Below are 20271 nucleotides of genomic sequence, written 5' to 3'. Positions count from 1 at the left end.
GAAAACTACTTGGAGTGGAGGTTCCATTTTATTGTCAGTGGATTGAACAGTCAGTAGAACCTACCAGGAAAGGTTTCCTCAAGCCCTGTTGTTTGCATGCATTAGAGTACAGGAGTCATATTGTGGTGATAGACACAGATTACTATCACCGGTAAACTGTGTTCTCTGTTCACTCTTATTAGTGCTGGTCCTAACACTAGCTAAGAGGAAGTGTAAATTGCTGTATGCTGTAAGACACACTGAATATATAAGATAAATGACCATTTAAAGATTAAAACATGACTCCCTTGAGAATGATTTATGCAGTTCTCTGATTATTGCAGGCACTCTTAAGAGGAGATGCTAATTCTCTTGCTTTATAAAAATGGCAGTATAAGCTTGGTAAAATGAAGTGCGCTTTGCATTCTGACCATAGGTGTGTCGTAATAAGGTGCGTCTTACCTAAAACTCACTTCTGGTAAATATGAGGCATCAAGAACAGAGAAGATCTACCTAGATACCACCAGTTTGGCTTATTTTCTTTGACATCTTTTGTTTAACTGTCATATGCAACAGTATTTAAGAGGAGAAAAACCCTCCCTAATATTTCGCTGGAAAGTACAAGAATTGGCTCCAGGCCTGTCATATTGCCTCTCCTAGTTCTTTAGTTACTGCTCCTTGAGAATATTGAAGAGCCTTTGAGCGCTCTCTCCAGTAGTTTCCTCACCACTGACACTACTTTACAGGAAAGACCAAAGGGGTTCCAAGATGTGCCCTGGCATGTTTCTGAATTAACCAGCAGGCTATAGGGGGAGAAAATTGTAAAAGCATCGTTCTGGTTTCAGAGGCAATCTGTAGGGTCTGTTGTTGAACAACTTTTTGGTGACTCAAACAGCTAACCATATTGCAACAGATAGGTCACCATGACTGTCTTCATGTATTGAGTGCCCGGGGGGCCCACATGATGCTTAGAGGGCTACATGGAGAGTGGTCCCAAAAGGCTTCTCTCTGTTCAGATTACTGAGGAGAAGGACAGCTGAAAGAGGTTGTTTGGCTCTAAGATGAGCAAAGCCTAAATTAGTGCCTGGGACAAAGATACATGAACCTAGTTAGCTATTGTTAATGGGCTGAATTGTAGCCGCCCCCCATGCATATGTTGGAGCACTAACCCTCAGTACCTCAGAATGTGACTGTATTGGGTGACAGGGCCATTAAAGAAGTGGTTAAATTGAAATGAGCCCCTTAGGGTGGGCCCTAACATAATCTAGCTGGTATCCTAACATGAGGAGGAAATTTGGACATACGAAGAGACACCAAGGGCACACATGCACAGAGGAAAGACCATGTGAGGACACAGCAAGAAGGCAGCCATTTGCAAGCCAAGGAGCGAAACCTCAAAAGAAACCCACCCTGCTGACACCTTGATCTTGTACTTCTAGCCCCCACAAACCGAGAGAAAAGACGTTTCTGTTGTTTAAGCCCCCTAGTCTGGTGTTTTGTTACGGCAGCCCTAGCAAACTAATACAGCTGTAATTGTTTTCCCTCAGAATTAAGCTTATTTGGTAATCTAAGTTTATTTAATCCATTATCGGATATTTATTGAGTGCTTTCTGTGGTGTGAAATGAGGTGGTCATGGAGCTCTGCCAGTGTCCTGTAGCTGTTCTTCAGAGGAAGTACCCACTGTTGGGCGCACATCTTAGTCTCTGAAGAGACGAGACGCAGCTTGCTTCTGTGATCCCCAAAGCTCCTCTACAGAGGACTTCTAAGAATCTTGCAGTTGAAGTTAATTTGAGGTCACACACAAAACATGATGAAAGAGTGAATTAAAGTGTACTAGAGTTAAATTGGACTAAATTAAAATACACTGAATTAAAATGTGTTAGAACTAAGAATTAAATCGAGTCCCAGGCCCTGCCTGCTGCAGAAGTTTTCATAGGAATGGCAGTGTCAACCTCTTGCCTCTGTTCAATCCTGGATTCCACCTGCTGTAGGTACATTATCACTGTGTTGAATTCTTTTTGAAGAATCATTTGCATTATTTTCATCATCTTTAAAAAAATTCTCACTTAAGGCTTGTTGTAATATGATTTTTTGTTAAAGGGCTCCCTATTATTAGTTATAGGATGTCGAAATTTAATGATAGTTTTGAGTAAGATTTTCTGTATCAATGTAGAATGTAGAGATATGCTGGAGTTTACAGACATTTCTAAAAGGAATAATCCTATAGTAATGATTTTAGTAATAACTCATTATATGTAGAGAAAAAGCATTTATTATGTGAAATTATTGTGCTAGGCTCTGTGGAATATTCCAAGACAAACATACATAGATATTATCCTCAGCAACCTTATGGTCTAGTAGGAAAGAAAACTCTGTAATCAAGTTAGTATGATACAGAATAGAAAGTGTTAGATGCAGCTTTAACTAGTTATGATTAAAGTTATGTGGGAGGCAAAATATGGTACCACAATAAAGACTCTGTGTGTGTGTGTGTGTGTGTGTGTATTTATATATGCATATATATATGGTGTGTGTGTGTGTGTATATATATATATATATACTATGATGTTTTCTTTACTATTGGTAAAGAACTTTTACATAACCTATTTTTGAGTTTTGCAACATGGTGAGAGGTGAGAGGTTTTATCTTCCCCTTATGACAAATGAGGACCCTGGTGCTCAGAAACCCACTCCTTTATTTGCTGACTTAGTGCTTCTCTACTTTCTCTTCACTATGTCAGATAATAGTTATAGTGGACTTGGTGTGTAGAAAAGCAATAGGTATCATTTCTTGGAAGAACCCGTAGGCTGACAGACACTGCAGTAATGCCTTGATAATGAGCTCTTGAGGAACAAAGCCCCATGGATGAGGTTGGCCCAGGTTTATACTGGGAGTTAGAGGAGGCCCCAGCCAAGGCAAAGCCCCATCGAGGCACTACAGATGTCAAGTTTCTTGTTGCGGAAGAGATGACTGGGAGGTGGGGGAGGAAGACACTACACATCATGGCATGCATCCTTCTACTTTTTATAAGGTTACCATATTTGTTACATGAAATGTGTCCTCCTCCTCCATTCTATGCTCTACCTCATTAATAACAGTTTCACTGTTTTGTTTGTTGCTGCCCACCATTAGGTTACACATTTGTTGAAGATACAAGCTGTGTCTGATCTCTTATCCGTGGCTGGTATCCTGTGAAACACCCTCTGGAGAGCTATCACTGATATCAGTCAGCTTTCTGAAGCACCATAATTACATTTGTTGTTGACAATTTGTTGACATTAATGTCATTATGTTGTTTCTCACCAGAAGAATATGAATGGAAATGCTTAATAATTATTTTCTGTTTCTTGTATCTAGTTTTGTACCACGTGTTCTTAGTCCTATTGTAAATGAAGCTCCTTCTAAACTCCTTTCCTCTTGAACTCGGTCTCCACTTGTAGTCCATCTCCCTTCGTGGTTTTTTTGGGGGTTTTGTTGTTCTTCTTCTTCTCCCCAAAGCCCCCCAGTACATAGTTGTATATTCCAGTTGTAGGTCCTTCTAGTTCTGCTGTGTGGGACGCCGCCTCAGCATGGCTTGATGAGCGGTGCTAGGTCCGCACCCAGGATCTAAACCCTGGGCTGCCAAAGCAGAGTGCACAAACTTAACCACTGGGCTGTGGGGCCAGCCCCTCCTTCATGTTTTCATTCCGTCTTTTTCTCTCTGACCCTCCACTGCTCCCATTCATTAGAGGCTCTCTCCTTTTCCTGATACCAGGAGAAACGTGGTGATAGGTAGAGAGAGAACTCAAATCTTTAAAACATCTCTAGCCTAGACCACTGCTTGCACAAAACCACTGCTAAGCGTAGCACCTTTTTTAGTTGGTTACTGTAGAGATAAATGACATTAGATGGAGTCACGCTTGACAGAAGCTAGGCAAGTAAGCTTCATGAGATTGGACGCCTTATATGCAGGGTCATTTAGAAAAGGTCAAAAACTAGAAAGGAGTGGAAGGGGAAAAGTTTCACAAATGCACTAATAGGTAATTCATTGTTAGATTTTAGGTTGGTACAATTTGTGCCTGCTAAGGCCTTGAATCCAGCATACAAAGAATCCATCTCCGAGTACCCCCGATATGATTACACAGTGATTTTTTTTTTAATAACAGCTATGCTGCTGTGAACATTTGTGTACAACTTTTTGTGGGGGACATATATTTTCATTTCTCTGGGTATATGCTTAAGAGTGGAGTTGCTGGGTCGTATGGTAACTCCTTGTGAAGAACTACCAGGGTTTGGTTTATTAATATATTGAAGATTTTTGTATCTGTAGTCATAAGACATACTAGTCTTTAGTATTCTTGTGATGTCTTTGTCTGATTTTTAGAATGTGGGTAATACTCTTCTCATAGAATGAGTTAGAAAGTGTTCCCTCCTCTTCTACCTCTAACGAAGAGTTTTGAAGAATTGGTATTTGATTCTTTAATGTTTGGTAGAATTCACCAGTGAAGCTATGTGTGTGTGTGTTTTTCTTTGTGGCTAGATTTTAAATTACTGATTCAATCGCTTTACTTCTTATAGGTCTGTTCAGGTTTTCTTCTCCTTGATTCAGTTTTGATATTGTCTTTAGAAATTTATCAGTTTCATCTAAGTTATGTGATTAGTTGACATACAGTTATTCTTTGTGTTCTCTTATAATCCTGTTAATTTCTATAAAGTCAATAATAATGCCTCATCTTTGATTCCTGATTCTAGTAATTTGATTCTTCTCTCTCTTTGGCTTGGTCAGTCTAGCTAAAAGTTTGTCCATGTTTGATTTCATTTGTTTTCTCTATTGTTTTTATATTCTCTATTTCAATAATTTCTGCTCTAATGTTTCCTTCCTTCCTTCTGCTTGAGCTGAGTTTAATTTGCTCTCCCTTTTTTCCCAGTGTTTTAAGGTGGAAGCATAGATTACTGATTTGACATATTTCTTCTTTTTTGATGTAGGCATTTATTGCTATGTTCCTCTCTAAGCACTGCTTTAGCTGCCTCCTGTAAGTTGTGGTATGTGCCTCTTCTTTCATCTCAGTGTTTTCGAATTTCTCTTTTGTCCAGTGACCTGTTCATGGCATGAATGTTTTTTACACTCTCTCTTCAAATAGACATTCCACTTTTGCTCAACTAGTTACTTTGATGAAAAGTTCACTACTTTTTAAGGTAGCCCATTGCTTTTTAAGCACCTCAAGGTATTCATCAGTTCCTTGTAAAATTCTACATGTTGGTCTCAGTTATTTCTTTTGGAGCTGCCCCAAATTGGTCTGATTCCTCTTCCATAGGATAGTTCTCTAAATACATAAAAATTACTTTCTCTTCTCCAAATCTTTCCTTCAGGCTAATCATACCCCATTCTATAAACTCTCCTTTAAATGGCATTATGTCCATGTTCTTCACTACCTGTTTACTCTTTTTTTAAATTAGTATTTCTTTTAAAATTTGATATCTTGTAGTATACATTAATACTGTAGATCAGGAGTCAGCAGCCTTTTTCTGTAAAGGGCCAGATATAAATATTTCAGTCATTGAGGGCCATTCAGTGTCTGTCACAACTACTTAACTCTACCATTGTAGTGTGAAAACAGCCATAGACAATATGTAAATGATGAGCATGACTGTGTTCCAAAAAAACTGTTTTTATAAAACAGGTGGCCAGGCCAGATTTTGCCCACAGATTACAGTTTGCTGACTCCTGCTCTGTAAGTTATCTAACCAGTGCAGAACCTAGAATGATTATATCTTCACTTGTGAATGCTATTCTTGCATTAACGTATTTTTTTTAAAGATTTTTTTATTTTTTGTTTTTCTTCCCAAAGCCCCCTTGTACATAGTTGTGTATTTTTAGGTGTAGGTCCTTCTAGTTGCGGCATGCCAGACGCCGCCCCAGCATGGCCTGATGAGTGGTGCCATGTCCGCACCCAGGATCCAAACTGGCAAAAACCTGGGCCACCGAAGCAGAGCACATGAACTTAACCACTCGGCCCCTGGGCCGGCCCTGCATTAACGTATTTTTAAGATTGCATTTAAATATTCTGGGGCAAGTTGGATATGATTCTTATCTTTGCTCCCCTATAGGTAGGGTATTTTATTCCTCTGGCTTCTTTCAGGATTTTTTCTTTATCTTTGATTTTCTGAAGTTTAAATATGATATGTCTAGGTGTAGTTTTTTTAGCATTTTTCCTTCTCTGTGTTCTCTGAGTTTTCTGGATCTGTGGTTTGTTGTCTCACATTAATTTAGGAAATTGCCCAGTCATTATTGTTTCAAATATTGCTCTGTTCCTTCTCTCTTTCTTCTTCTGGTATTCTCATTACATACATTACATGTAGTTACACCTTTTCTGGTTCTTCCATAGTTCTTGGATACATATTCTATTCTGTTATTTTCCATCCTTTTTTTCCTTTGCTTTTCAGTTTTGGAAGTTTCTATTGACTGTTCTTGCTCTCAAACATTCTTTCCTCAGCCATGTCCAGTCTACTAATAAGCCCATAAAAGGCATTCATTTCTTTCTCAGTGTTTTTGGTCTCTAGAATTTCTTTTTAATTCTTCCTTAAACTTTCCATCTCTCTTCTTACATTGTCAGAGAAAAATTGTTTATATTCAATGTGAGAACCTAGTAGAGCTCCTGGAAGTAAAACTCACAAAAGTGTGGGGACCCTCCTGTGGCTGGGTTCCTGTGGAGTTTTTAATTTTCAGAGTTTCAGAGTCTCCAGCAGTTTGTCAATTACAGTTCAGGTTTTCCTATCCCAGTACTGGTTCCCATGAAGGTTTCTGCTCTGGTAAGTTGTGCTTCTCTGCCTTTTCTGTCTTTCGAATGTTGAGGGCAGTGGTTTGTTCTGTGACCTCATTTCTCTGATAGATCTTAGAAGTATTGTTGATTTTTCAGTTTGTTCAGGTTTTTACTTGTTGTTAGGATAGAGCAGCAACTTCCAAGCTCCTTAAATGCTGGACCAGAAACCAGAAGAACTTACATAGCTTTTTCTCCTATGTTTTCTTCTATAGGTTTTACATTTTTCATTTAGGTCTTTAATTCATTATGAGTCAATTTTTGTATCAGATGCGAGATATGAATCAAGATTGATTTTTTTTCTGGATATAAGGATATCCAGTTATTCCAGCACCATTTATGGAATAGATTATCCTTTCTCCATTGAATTGCTTTTGCATTTTTATCAAAATTTACTTGACCATATATGTGTGAGCCTGTTTTTGGACTCTGTTCTATTCCATTGTTCTGTCTATGTCCTTTCTCCCATACCACACTGAATTGATTACTGTGGCATTGTTGTAAATCTGGAAATCGGGTCATGTGAGACCTCCTACTTTGTTTTTTGGTTTGACTCTTCTATTTTCTTTGCTTCTGCACATAGATTATTATTATTTTTTTGTGAGGAAGATTGTCCCTAAGCTAAAATCTGTCCCAATTTTCCTCTATTTTGTATGTGGGATGCTGCCACAGCGTGGCTTGATAAGCAGTGTGTAGGTCTGTGCCCAGGGTCTGAACCCACGAACCCCAGGCTGCCAAAGTGGAACTTGCAAACTTAAGCACTGTGCCACTGGGCCGGCCCTCTTCTGCATATAAATGTTAGAATCACCCTGTCAATTTCTATAAAAAGACAAATCCTGCTAGGATTCTGTTTGGAATTGCATTGGATCTGTAGAACAGTTTTGGGAGAATTATAGAGTAGTTTGGGGAAACATCTTAAAAATATTGAGTTTTTCAGTTCATTCCATGAACATAGAATATCTCTCAATTTGATTAGGTCATCTTTGATTTCCTTCATCAATGTTTTGTAGTTTTTGCATACAGATCTTTCACATCTTTAATCTTTATATGCAAGTATTTCATATTTTGGGGTGCTATTATAAATGTATTGTTTTTAAATTGCAATTTGTAGTTGTTTTTTCTAATATATAGAAATATGATTGATTTTTGCATATTGACTTGTATCGTGCAGTATTGCTACACTTGCTAATTAGTTGTGTCTGGTAACTTTTTCTGTAAATTATTTGGAATTTCCTACATAATCATATTGTCTGAAAATATAAAGAATTTTGGTTTTTCCTTTTCAATCTGTATGTTGTTCTTTTTTTTTTTTTTTTTTTTTTTTTGCCTTATTCCATTAGCTAGAATCTCCAGGATGATTTTGAATAAGAGTAGTGAGAGCAGCTCTCCTTGCCTTATTCTGATCTTGGGGGTGAGGGTGGCAATGGGGGTAAACATTCAGTCTTTTGTCATTAAGTATATTTACTGTAGGATTTTTATAAATATCCTTTATCAGATTGAAGAAGTTCCTTCTATTACTAGTTTTCTGAGAGTTGTTTTTATCATGAATGATTGTTGAGTTTTGTCAAATGTTTTTTCTGTATCTATTGAGTTGGTCATTTGCTTTTTCTTCCTTCGTTTGTTGATATAGTGAATTGTATTGATTAAGTTTTGAATGTTCAATTAGCCTTATATTTCAAATTAAACCCCACTTAGTTATGTTGTTATCATTTTATGTATTGTTTGATTTGCTTTTATTTTTTGCAACTGTGTTTATGATCTGTAGTTTTCTTTTAATATATCTTTATCTGCTTTTTAGTATCATAATGCTGGCTTCATTAAATGAGTTGGGAAGTGTTCCTTGTTTTCCTATATTTTTGAAAATTTTGTCTAGAATTGTATTATTTGTTCAATAAATGTTTGGTAGAATTCACCATGAAGTCATCCCAACCTGTAAATTTCTGTGTTGAAAGGTTTTTAACTATAGAGTCAATTTTCAAAGTAGATATAGGATTGTGCAGGTTATCTATGCCTATTTAGATAAACTTTGGCAATTTACATATTTCAAAGAATTTGACCATTTTGTCTAAGTTATCAAACTTAGGACATAGAGTTGTTCATTGTATTTCTGTATTATTAGTTCAATGTCTATAGGTCTGTAGTAATGTCCCCTTTTTCATTTCTGATATTTGTAACTTGTGTCTCCTCTTTTTTTTCCCTTGATCAGTCTAGCCAGAGGTTTATCAATTTTTATCAACAATATAAATAATCATTATGTGTCATATACCTTTTAAAGAGCTTTATTTATATTCTATTTGAATATCCAAGAATCTATGAAATATTTTCCATTGTTATCCCCTTTTATAGGTGATTAAACTGAGACCTGGGTATATTAGGAAACTTGCCTACAATATGGCTGCCAGAGTGACAGATCCAGGATTCAAATCCAAGTCTAGGTGACTCTAGAGCCTTTGCTTTTGATCACACTGCGCTATTGACTGGTATAAAGGATGAATCAAAACCAGATAAGAAATATGAAGGAATTCCTCTCCCTCACACTGTGATGGGGAGCAAAATTTTCATTTTCATCACTGGATTATAGTATCACTTTTCTCTGTCTTTGGCCCCTTCTCTGTAAATAGCATATAGTACAGAAGCACTTCTCATAAGATCTCTGAAGATCTGTTTGCTTCTTCTAAAAGTGTAGACCACTCAGTGAAGGTAACCTACCAAGGAGAGACAGAAAATTTGGGAAATTCTGATTGCCACAAAATGCTCTGTAACACATATTCGATTTTTGGAACAGAGGATCTCCTGACCTTCCAGTGACTGGATACCTGAAGTAGTTGTCCTGATGCTATCCGTTCTTTGTAGACTAGAAATAAAACCCTGACTCTGTGTCCTTCCCTTTAAAATAGAGGTGTTTATTTCCCTTCATAGGTATAAGACATGCTTTTGAAAATAAACGCTGACATAGCTCACTTGTTTCCTTAGGTCTGACAGTGACTGCTGTAAAAGACTCCGGAGAATGGAATTTGGAGGCTGGGGCATTAGTCCTCGCAGATGCAGGCCTTTGCTGTATTGATGAGTTTAATAGCCTCAAAGAGCATGACAGAACCAGTATCCATGAAGCAATGGAGCAACAAACCATAAGTGTTGCTAAGGCTGGGTAAGAGTTTCTCTTCTTTAAAATATATGGGACTCGGGACTGGCCCCATGGCCGAATGGTTAAGTTCGCGCGCTCCGCTGCAGGCAGCCCAGTGTTTCTCGTTGGTTCGAATCCTGGGCGCAGACATGGCACTGCTCATCAGACCACGCTGAGGCAGCATCCCAAATGCCACAACTAGAAGGACCCACAACGAAGAATATACAACTATGTACTGGGGGGCTTTGGGGAGAAAAAGGAAAAAAAAATCTTTAAAAAAAAAAATTAAAAAATTAAAAAATTAAAAAAAATAAAATATGTGGGACTAGTAAGATTAGTTAGTATATGATTATGGAAAAATGTAAACCTTATTGAACTGCGAAGTATGTTTGGTCCTCTTAGGTATTAAATTTTCACCCTTTGAGACATACATTAGTTTTCCCATGGAGGTATGTGAGAAAATAGAAATGAGTGGTTAGGAAAATTAATGTATAGATGTCAGTTGACTTAATTCATGGAAGGGACTTATGAAGGGCTTTCAATACAGGGTTCAGCTCATTGTCTCGATCAGTAATTGTGTGTCTACTCTAGGCATAATACTATGTTAGGAATTTTTAAAGATTCAAAACGGAAAAACATAATTTCTGCTTTCGTTGGCATTCTCCTTATATATCATAATGGAAGGGTGATCACAGCATGTGAAAACTTAAAAAACATATAATAGCATAAGATGAAGTACTTTTGTGACTCAAAGAGGCTCAGGGATTGAGGTATATGAGTCCCTGTACGCATGATCAATAAAGAGGAAAAATAGGCAGGTTCAGATAGAAATCATTCACCCCAGGCCCTGAGATGGATATGGGAAGTTATCTGGCTGCACAGGCTGACCACCAGGCCAGCCAGGTCATCCAAACAACGGACAGAGCCGAACTGTCTCAGCCCTGATTCTGTACAGGTGCAAGGCCAGCTGATCAGGTAGGTAGGGCTGCTAGCAGAGTCTTCAAACAGTAGCGGGTACTTAGGAGCCAGGCAGACACTGGTGCATATAGATTACGTGAGATCTATTGATACACACTCACCAAAAAGGAAGGCAGAGGGAGGTAAGAGCAAGATATAGCCCAGAGGAAAAACATACTAAGAAAATACTAGGCAGAACCATTGTGCAGTCTATTCGTTTCATTCAGTGTGTATTCATTCGATATATGTTCATTCCAAGCTGCTATATGGCAGGCACTGTGCTAAACACTGAGAAGTACAGAGATGAATACAACACCATCCTTAGGTGTTCACTGTTTTGTTGAGAAAGATAGACAAAAGAGCAACAAAGTGGTAAGTCCATAATAAGAGTGTTAATGCGGAAACATACTTTAAAATAACTATTGCTTCTAAACTCTTTATCAGGGAAAATTAGAGATATAGTTTGCTAAGTGGCTTCAAGGCTGCTTTCTCTTCTCATTATGTCTCCATTTAGTTAGCACCTTTGCTGGTTGGTAAAATCTGTGGTTTCTTTTGATAAGCCTTTTCCAGAGGAAATCTGGGACATTTTGAAAGATTCCTAAATAATTAACCCTTACATCAGGGAGAATTGGGACAAATGCTGTGAATCTCTTTAAGAAAGGGAGAAAGTCAGCTGCACTATATCATACATGGCTACTAATAAACCTTTGGAAGTGAAAATATTTTATTAACCACCCCTACTGCCTTACCCTCTGCTAAGTGTGAATCAGTGTGAACCTTTTGTGCTATCCGCAAGTAGCCGTAAGTTCCAAAAGAAATGTTCTTGTGGCACCCGCAGGTTAGACAGTCTTGTCAGAACTATAACTACTTTACAATGCTTTTTTCCAATCTGTCACAGATCAATATTTTTATAAAATATAATAAGAATTATTTAAAAAATGAAATTAAAAAGCAAAGACATACAAAACATAAGCCTATGTTTGTCTTCTACTTGGGAGGTAGAAAGCTGTAAGAGCATGTCACTCCCATCCTAACAAGAAAAATCCAGATTGCTCACAAAAATCATAACTTTCCTTAAACTTATCAGAGAGCTAAGTTTACAGGAAAATCAAGGGAACTTAATTCCAAAGTGTGACAAGCCCTTGCAAGGAGAGATGAGGCACACAAACTGTTCACCTTTGACAGAGATGAGAGGAAGACATGGCTGCCATAGAAGCAAATCAGAAGAAAGAACGAAATTTTTTTAAATTCCCTGAAGTCCAAGTGTGGGCTCACATATCAATTTAGAATAACTGGGAGCTCCACACCAGGGGAGTTCTCACTTGCAAACCCTTCTCCACGGACCTCCACCAGGTTGTCACAAGAGAAGTTGGGCAGGGCAAAAGACTGGAGAGACCCTCCCCTGCCCGCATCTCTCACGTAGGCCTGAGAAGTGATTGCTGCTGGGGAACAGGTGAGAAACACTGCTGCCTCCCCAGACACAGTTCTCCTCTGAAGCAGAAGCCTTAAATCCCTGGGGACAGGGCAATAGTGCTCTCATCCCCAGGGTCTCTGGGGGATGGGTAGAGGCAAACACGCCCTTCTGCGTCAGGAGAAGGTCGAGGAATCTTCCTTCCCTCTGCAGGAGCCAGGCAGAGTGCTGCATCCGGAGAAGGAGAAGGGTATTAGCAAAAGCCGTCTTCCCCCCAAGGGAGGGTGAGAAATGCCCTTAGGTCCAGGACCCTGAGCCATCACAAAGCAGAGGTCTGTACCACTGGAAAGGGACAGAAAAACCCCTCCCACGTGAGAACCACCACAGATACCTGGCAGGGTCTAGCTGACACAAGTGGGAGGGATAGAAAGGCTTACGACTCTCCAGCCCGTCCCTCCAAGAGTGGGCACACAGACCCTGCCTAAGACCAGGAGACCAAGAACCAACCTGGCCCCCAAATAAGCCACTGAATAGCAGGCAACAGCACTGCCACTGGGAGAGGCGCAGGAGTGTGAAAGAGAGCCCCTCTGTGGTGCAGGTGTGAGTGACTGCTGAAGCAGAACAGAAATGCTGAGAATCATCTTCCAGCCCCGCGCTACAACCCCACACTAGGCACAAGGGGCAGCTCGACACTGAAAGAATTTGAAGTGGGGCACTGAGGCTAAAGGTGAACCACTGCTAATACCTGGATCGCCTGTGATGGCCTTACACTCTACATGAGGGGGTGTAATATTTGACGGTTGACTATGATAAGTTAATAAACTCTGAAACAACTACTAGAAAGTAAAAGTGGCCCGATTAAAAAGCCAGTTATAGAGATAAAATGGAATCATTAAAAAAAATCTAAAAGAAGGCAGGAAAAGGAGAAAAGGGAGCAAAGAATAGACAGGACAAATAGAATGCAATTGGCAAAATGAGAGATTTAAATTCAAGCATATCAATAATTATATTAATAATAAACCATGTAAACAATTAAAAGAAATTGTAAGACTAGATACAAAAGCAAGACCCAGCTAAATGCTGCCCTCAAGAAACTGACTAAATTAAACACACAGGTAAGTTAAAAATAAAAGGAAGGGAAAATATTCCTTGGAGACGCCAAAACCTGAGCAAGATATCACAGGAAAGTAAAACTACGGACTGACATCCCCCATGAACAGAGACACGAAAATTCTTAACAATAATTTAGTGAGTTAAATCCAGCAGTATATTAAAAGGATATACATTATAACCAAGTGGGGCTCATCCCAGGAATACAAAGTTGGTGTAACATTTGAAATCAATCATTGTAATTCACAATGTTAACAGAATAAAAAGAAAAAACATATCCCAATAGATGCGGGAAAATTATCAGACAAAGATAAACACCCATTAATGGTAAAAATTCTCGGCAAACCAGAAGAGAAGTCCTTCCGCCTGTTTAAATGGCATCTGTGAAAAATGCACAAGAAACATCTTCTGTTTAATGGTGAAAGATCGAATAGTTTCCATTTAAGATTGGGAGCAAGTCAGGGATGTCCAGGCTTACCACTTCTAATCAGTGTTGTACAGGAAGTCCTGATCAGTTTAGTAAGGCAAGAGAAAGAAAGAAAAAACATTCAGTTTGAGAAGGAAGAAGTTAAAACTGTCTACATGATCGTCTACATAGAAAATCTCAGAATCACTGAAAAGGTGTTAGAGCTAATAAGCTAGTAAACTAAGAAGTCGTAGGATACAAGGTCACTGTATTAACACCAATTGTATTTCTGCTTGCTAGCAGTGAACAGCTGACATTGAAGTAAAATATATCGCTTATAATAGTATCCAAACACATAAAATATTTGGGGATAAATCTAGCAAAATGTTCTAGATTTTATGATAAAAATTGCAAAATATTGATGAAACTAAAGGACCTAAATAAATGGAGAGCTACCAAGTTTCATTGATCAGAAGACTTAATATTAAGATGTAACTTCTCTCCAAAGTGATCTATAGAATCAGTGCAATTCCAATCAACAGCCCAACAGACTTTTTGGCAGAAATTGACAAGCTGATTTTAAATTTTATATAGAAAAGCACAGGAAATAGAAAAGCCAAGATGACTTTGAAAAAGAAAAATTTAGAAGACTTAATTTACTTCATAATTTACTATAAAGCTACAGTAATCGAGACAGTGTAGCATTGGTGTAAGGATAGATATAGGTCAATGGAAGAGAATACAGGTCCAGAAATAGACCCACAGATAGAAAGTTAATGGATTTTTCAGAATGGTGCCAAGGTAATTCAATGGAGAAAGGATACTCGTTTCAAAAAATGGTGGTAGAACACTTGGATATCCATTTACAAAAAATGACCTCTACATAAATGCTTATAGCAACTCTATTCATAATCACCCAAGTTGAAAGCAACCCAGAAATCCATCAACTGGTGAGTGGATAAATACATTTTGATACGTTCATGCAATGGAATACTACTAGCAATATAAAGGAACAAACTATTGATACATGCAACAACACGACTGAATCTTCAAAGCACTATGTGAAATGAAAGATACCAGGCACAAAAGACTACATAGTTTATGATTCCATTTACATGAAATTCTAAAAAAGGCAAAATTATAAGCAGAGAAATCAGATCAGTGGTTGCCAGGGGTTTGGGGTCAGGGGAGGGAATTGACTGCAGAGGGGCACCTAAAAATGTTAAATTTTACTGTACATAAATTATACCACAATAATCCTTAATTAAAAAAATTGATAAACCCATATACTTTATTTTTAGGTGCAAAAGACATGAAATTATTCTGTCAAATTGCTATTGAAGTTTGTAAACACTTAACTCTTTCTGTACTTATCTCCTCCCTGACTGGTAACAATGTCTAAACAGGTACAGGTTCACAGCCCAAGCTTTGCCCCTGGTGGTGGACTTACCTAGTAAGACACCAGCTAAGGATAGATGGGAAGGGGCTGGAAAGGGTCACAGTGCCTGGGGAGAGGATACGTTTATTGTCAGTGAAACCCTTTTTTAAATTGGAGTGACATCTTCCAAAGGAAATAATTTTAAAGAATAATTTTCAGATTGGATTTTTTGTCTATTGAGAAAGGAGAAAGTAGTGCTAGGAGACCAGAGATTTGAACTTTATTTTGCTTCTCATAGTAACAGTCAGTTTTTCATTGTTTCTCATTTAAACCATTCATCAAATGTATAATATGTATGGAAAGGAGTTTTGCCTGAGAAGCACTTTGAATGCTTTGATTTAATGGACTTTTCTCAAGGGCTTGCTTTTTAGACCATTGCACCATAGCAGGCATTGATATCATGGTTATTATTATGGTAGACATTTGTATAATTATCTTTTCAAGATAAAATTTTTCAAATATTTCTCATTTGTCTTGGCCGCTATCCAGGGTTTGATGTTTCTTTGAACTGTGGCATGGATCACAACCAGTATATTAGCCTTCCAGCTCCTTTATATTTATGTAAGAGTTTTTACTTTGCAAAACATTTTAGCATATATATTTCATTTAAAAAAATACTGTAATTTACTGCATTCCAGGAATTATAGGATCTTTGTGCCCCTCTAGGTATTATCATTAAACTAGGTCTTGTCCATTGACTGTAAGGTGTGGATGTTAGTGGCATTCCGATTTTTCCCCCTCCCCAAGATAACTATTTCTGGATTCATAAAGACATTTATACCATTTATTTTTATCATGCATTTTTAAAGACACAGTTCCTAAACATTGCATAACTGTATTATTATGTAATGTTATCCAGTGATTTGCTCCTTTTATTTCTCCATCTTGAAAGGGTTTCTTGGTCAATTTTGTGAAGATGTTTTTTAAGTACCTTGTAACGACAGAGCTTGGTCTCTGTGGTCTCTGAACTTACGTTAACAGTCGACTTCCAGCCTATTCCGAGGGTGACAAGGCCACCACATGCTGATAAGCATCTAGTCGTAGGTGCTTTTGCTTCTGAACATAACGTTTCTAATGCATGCTGGGCTGAAAATGTATTTCAGCCAAACTTCACATTTCTTACACACTTCAAAAATTTTAATTTTATTTATAAACAGCAGGCATACAACTTGGATTTGAATCTCTTCTACCTTGAGTGGTTAGCTCCGTGTTTTCCACACCCAGGATGTGGCCTGAAACAAGAACCCGCAGGAAGGGCATGTTGCTGTCCAAGAGACCAAACACTTTTCCTCCGAAATTATTTTCTTCTTTGTGAAATCTCGGTAAAATTACTTACAACTGAGACCATCACTAATTAGTAACAGCAAATATCCAATAATATCAAAAGCAGTGAATATTCCTTCTTTTAAAATAAAGCATGCTGTTTTGATTACTACAGCTTTTTTTCCCTCAGGATTGCTTTAGCTATTCAGTCTGTTGTTCCATATAAATTTTAAGATTCTTTGTTCTATTTCCATTATAAACCACTGCTACCTCAATAAAAAAAAATTAATTAAATGTACATTTACTAGTGTAAAAATAAAATAAAGCAAAACTAAATTGTTAATATCCATTAACAGTTAGTACAGTTAATTGTAAACTGCTAAATTGTTGAAAAGTCAGTGTGGTTATGATGGGAAGAGAATAAGCTTTGGGGTCAGAGAGACCCAGAATCACTTCTAGCCTCTGTTACTACTTTCTGATCTTGTGTGAGATAATTGTCATCTCGGAGCCTCAGTTCACTCATCTGTGTAATGAAGATAACAATATCCTTCTTCCAGGGAGGTTCTCAACTTAGAACTGATATATGTCAATGTCCTGGCTCAGTGCTTGCCATATGGTGAAATGAACATAACATGAAACTTACCGTCTTAACCGTTTTTAAGCATACGGTTCAATAGTGTTAAGTACATTCACATTGTTATGCAACTATTTATGTACTTTTTTTAAGACTGTGTTTTCTAGTCCATATCCTCTTAGGCCAGGGTGAGAAGATACTTATGACTGTCCAAAAGTATTTTATTTCACATGTATATGAAGGTATTCACAGGACTCCTTGTGTTTCTGAACTCATTTGAGTCTCCAGAATAATTTCAAAATTATGAGACCCACAGCATTGCTAGTAACAACAACCACAAAAAAAACTGAGTAGTATTCAAGCCTCCTTTGCAGTTCTTTTTATGTTTAGAATATATTCCACTCAGGTTATATATGGTCAGAGTGCTGACCTAAACTCCAAAAGGTTATTTGAACTAATTATTTTCTTTTTGTGGTCTTATTATTGATTTGGTATACGGTTAGGAAAAAAGTTTTTAAACTTACATTTGTGTTCAGTTTTAGAGTTTGCTTTTTTCAATCTTTTTGATTTAATTTTATTTTCTGAATTTGTAAAACGTTTCAAAAGTCATAACTATGTAAAAAGATACACCAAAGAAATCACACTCGTATCTCTACTCCTTCCCTTCTGTTGCCTCCTATCCCTTACAGATACCTTTTTCATTGGTTTCTGATTTATCCTTCCTATGTTTCTTTTTTTGCAAAAATAAGCAGAAACACACAGAGGGGGTGGGGTGTGTGTGTGTACACGTGTATGCATCTCCCCTCTTTCTTAGGCAAAACATAGCATAGTGTATATGCTCTTTGACACTACTTCAGTGTTATCCCATAATTATTATATGTAGTGTTCTCATTATCATTTCTTCATATATTTTTTAGAAATTCTGCAATTTTGGTTTGTACATCTCCTTTCTCCCAAGAGTTGTTTTAAAGACTAGTTTTTTTTTTTGAGGAAGATTAGCCCTGAGCTGACATGTGCTGCTAATCATCTTTTCACTGAGAAAGATTGCCCTGAGCTAACAACCATAGCCATCTTCCTCTATTTTATATGTGGCACACCTGCCACAACATGGCTTAATGAGCGGTGTGTAGGTCCGTGCCTGGGATCCAAACCTGCAAACCCTGGGCCACTGAAGCCGAGTGCACAAACTTAACTGCTACGCCACCAGTCTGGCCCCCAAAATCATCAGGTAGAAGGACCTTTTTTATTTATTTGTTTTTTGACATGGTTACTAATTTCTAGTTTTATTGCGTTGTGGTCAGAGAATTTTGTTTGTATTATTTCTACTTTAAGGAACTTCATGAGGTTTTTTCTTTGTGGACTAATATAAGGACAATTTCATGACTGGCCCGTGAATGCTTGAAAACTTATATTCTCTATAATCAGAATGTAACACACACACACACATAAACACACACTCATAAACTGTACCTTATCAATAATATTGTTTAGGTCTTCTGTATCTTTACTTACCTTTTGCATGTTTGATGTGTCTTAGACTGAGAGTGGTGTGTTAAAGTTGTGTATCTGTTGGTTTCCCTTCTCATTTCTCGTAGTTTCTGCTTTATGAAGGTGGTTGCTGTGGCGTTGTTGGCATTTGCGCCTCTTTCTCTCAATGCTTTGTGGCCTGAATTTTACCTTGCCTGTTCTCAAGATCACAGCTCCTGATTTCATATTATTTGCATTTCCTAATATATCTTTTCTCTTTCCTTTATGTTTAGCCTTTTTATTTCAGTTTGTTCTCTTGTATACAGCATAGACACCGTTTTATTTTATTTTACTTTGCTTTACAAATAACCTGAAAATCTTTTTCATTTCATATATGAGTTAAGCACATTTACGTTTGTTGGTATTACCAATATGCTTCGTGTCAACTGTCTCATTATTAAAAATTTACTATGTTTCTTTTTCTATGTGTTTGGCATTTAGGAAGGTTTACATTTTTGTTATACATTAGGGGTTGGCAAACTTTTTCTATAAAGGTCCAGAGAGTAAGTATTTTAGGCTTTGTGGGCCGTACAGTCTCCATTGCAACTACTCACCTCTGCCGATATAGACAATATGATTGCATCAGTGTGTCTGTGATGAGGACAGAACAAAAGAAGCCATAGACAATATGTAAATGAGCGGGCGTGGCTGTGTTCCAATGAAACTATTTACAAAAACAGGTGGTGAGCTGGATGTCACCTGAGGGCTACCTGTAGTTTCACAACACCTGCTCTAGGACTTACCTTTAAAAATACCTTTTATAGTGCCGGCAGCCCCCTTCATCTTCACTTGGGAGATTTAAATAATGCTGTTTGACTCTGGTCTGTTACCCGTGTGGTAATCAATGGCTTGTTCTACTTTCCCCTTTCTCCCTTCTCTTTACTATTAGTGGTTGTATTATGTATACTTTGTCAGGACAAATAGCGCTTACATGCTCTTCTCCCACTTTTATCCTTTCCTTTGTTTTGGTCTTAGATCTGAAGTTAAGTGTGTTCAGTGCTCACCATCAGTCCTCTTGCCAGAGCGGCGCCTTCATCTCTTAGTTGAATGAAGCTCATCCTCTAACAGATTCCTTGGGAAGTGCTTGGGAAGGGCTCCTAAACACTGTACTGAATTTGTGCGTGTTTCAAACTATTTTTCATCGCTTTGATGCTTGATGGACAGCTTGGCTGGTTTTATAAAGCATTAGCTTTACACTTTCTTTCAGTCTTGCCTTGTACATTGCCGTTGACAAATCTGATGCCATTCTGATGCCCTTCGCCTTGTAGGTAATTTAGTCTTCTTGCCTGAAGGCCCAAAAGGATTTTTTTCTTTGTGTTTTAAGTATAATATTCTTATTAGGCTATGTCTCAGTTGATTATCCTTGGTCAGTTTTTCTAGATGTTAGAGAGCCCTTTGAAATGTAGAAGTCTTCTTTTCTTTCTGGAAATTTTTCTTGCATTATATATTCTGTTCTTTGTTTTTATTTTTCAGAAATTCTAATTACATGTATGTTAGGTCTTCCTTGCTTAGATTCTCTAGCAACCATTTTTTTTCTTTTATACTTTTGGCATTTTTGTTCCTCTGCTTAGCTCCCTTTATTGTACTTTCAGTCCTTTCTGTTCTCTCTTTGGCACCTCAGATTTGAATGTTCGTTTCTGAAATTATTTTGTCTCCCTCCCTCTCCCCGTTTTCTTCCCTGAA

At 37.7% G+C, this 20271-nt stretch overlaps 1 protein-coding gene across 3 annotated transcripts in view; it reads left to right on the top strand.

Annotated features, from left to right (window-relative positions):
* The window catches only part of LOC103559605 (DNA helicase MCM9), an 85427-nt gene that overhangs the window by 46214 nt on the left and 18942 nt on the right, over positions 1-20271 (top strand). For all 3 annotated transcript variants that reach the window (XR_011522637.1, XM_070559332.1, XM_070559333.1), the window contains exon 8: positions 9752-9926. Coding sequence is in view for 2 of the 3 variants with exons in the window: in XM_070559332.1 (XP_070415433.1) it covers positions 9752-9926 (175 nt within the window). In the remaining variant the exon portion in view is untranslated. The remainder of the gene's footprint in view (positions 1-9751; positions 9927-20271) is intronic.

Source organism: Equus przewalskii, chromosome 9 (genome assembly GCF_037783145.1).
Source record: "Equus przewalskii isolate Varuska chromosome 9, EquPr2, whole genome shotgun sequence".
Taxonomy (NCBI): Eukaryota; Metazoa; Chordata; class Mammalia; order Perissodactyla; family Equidae; genus Equus; species Equus przewalskii.
This window is presented reverse-complemented; position numbering and strand designations above follow the sequence as displayed.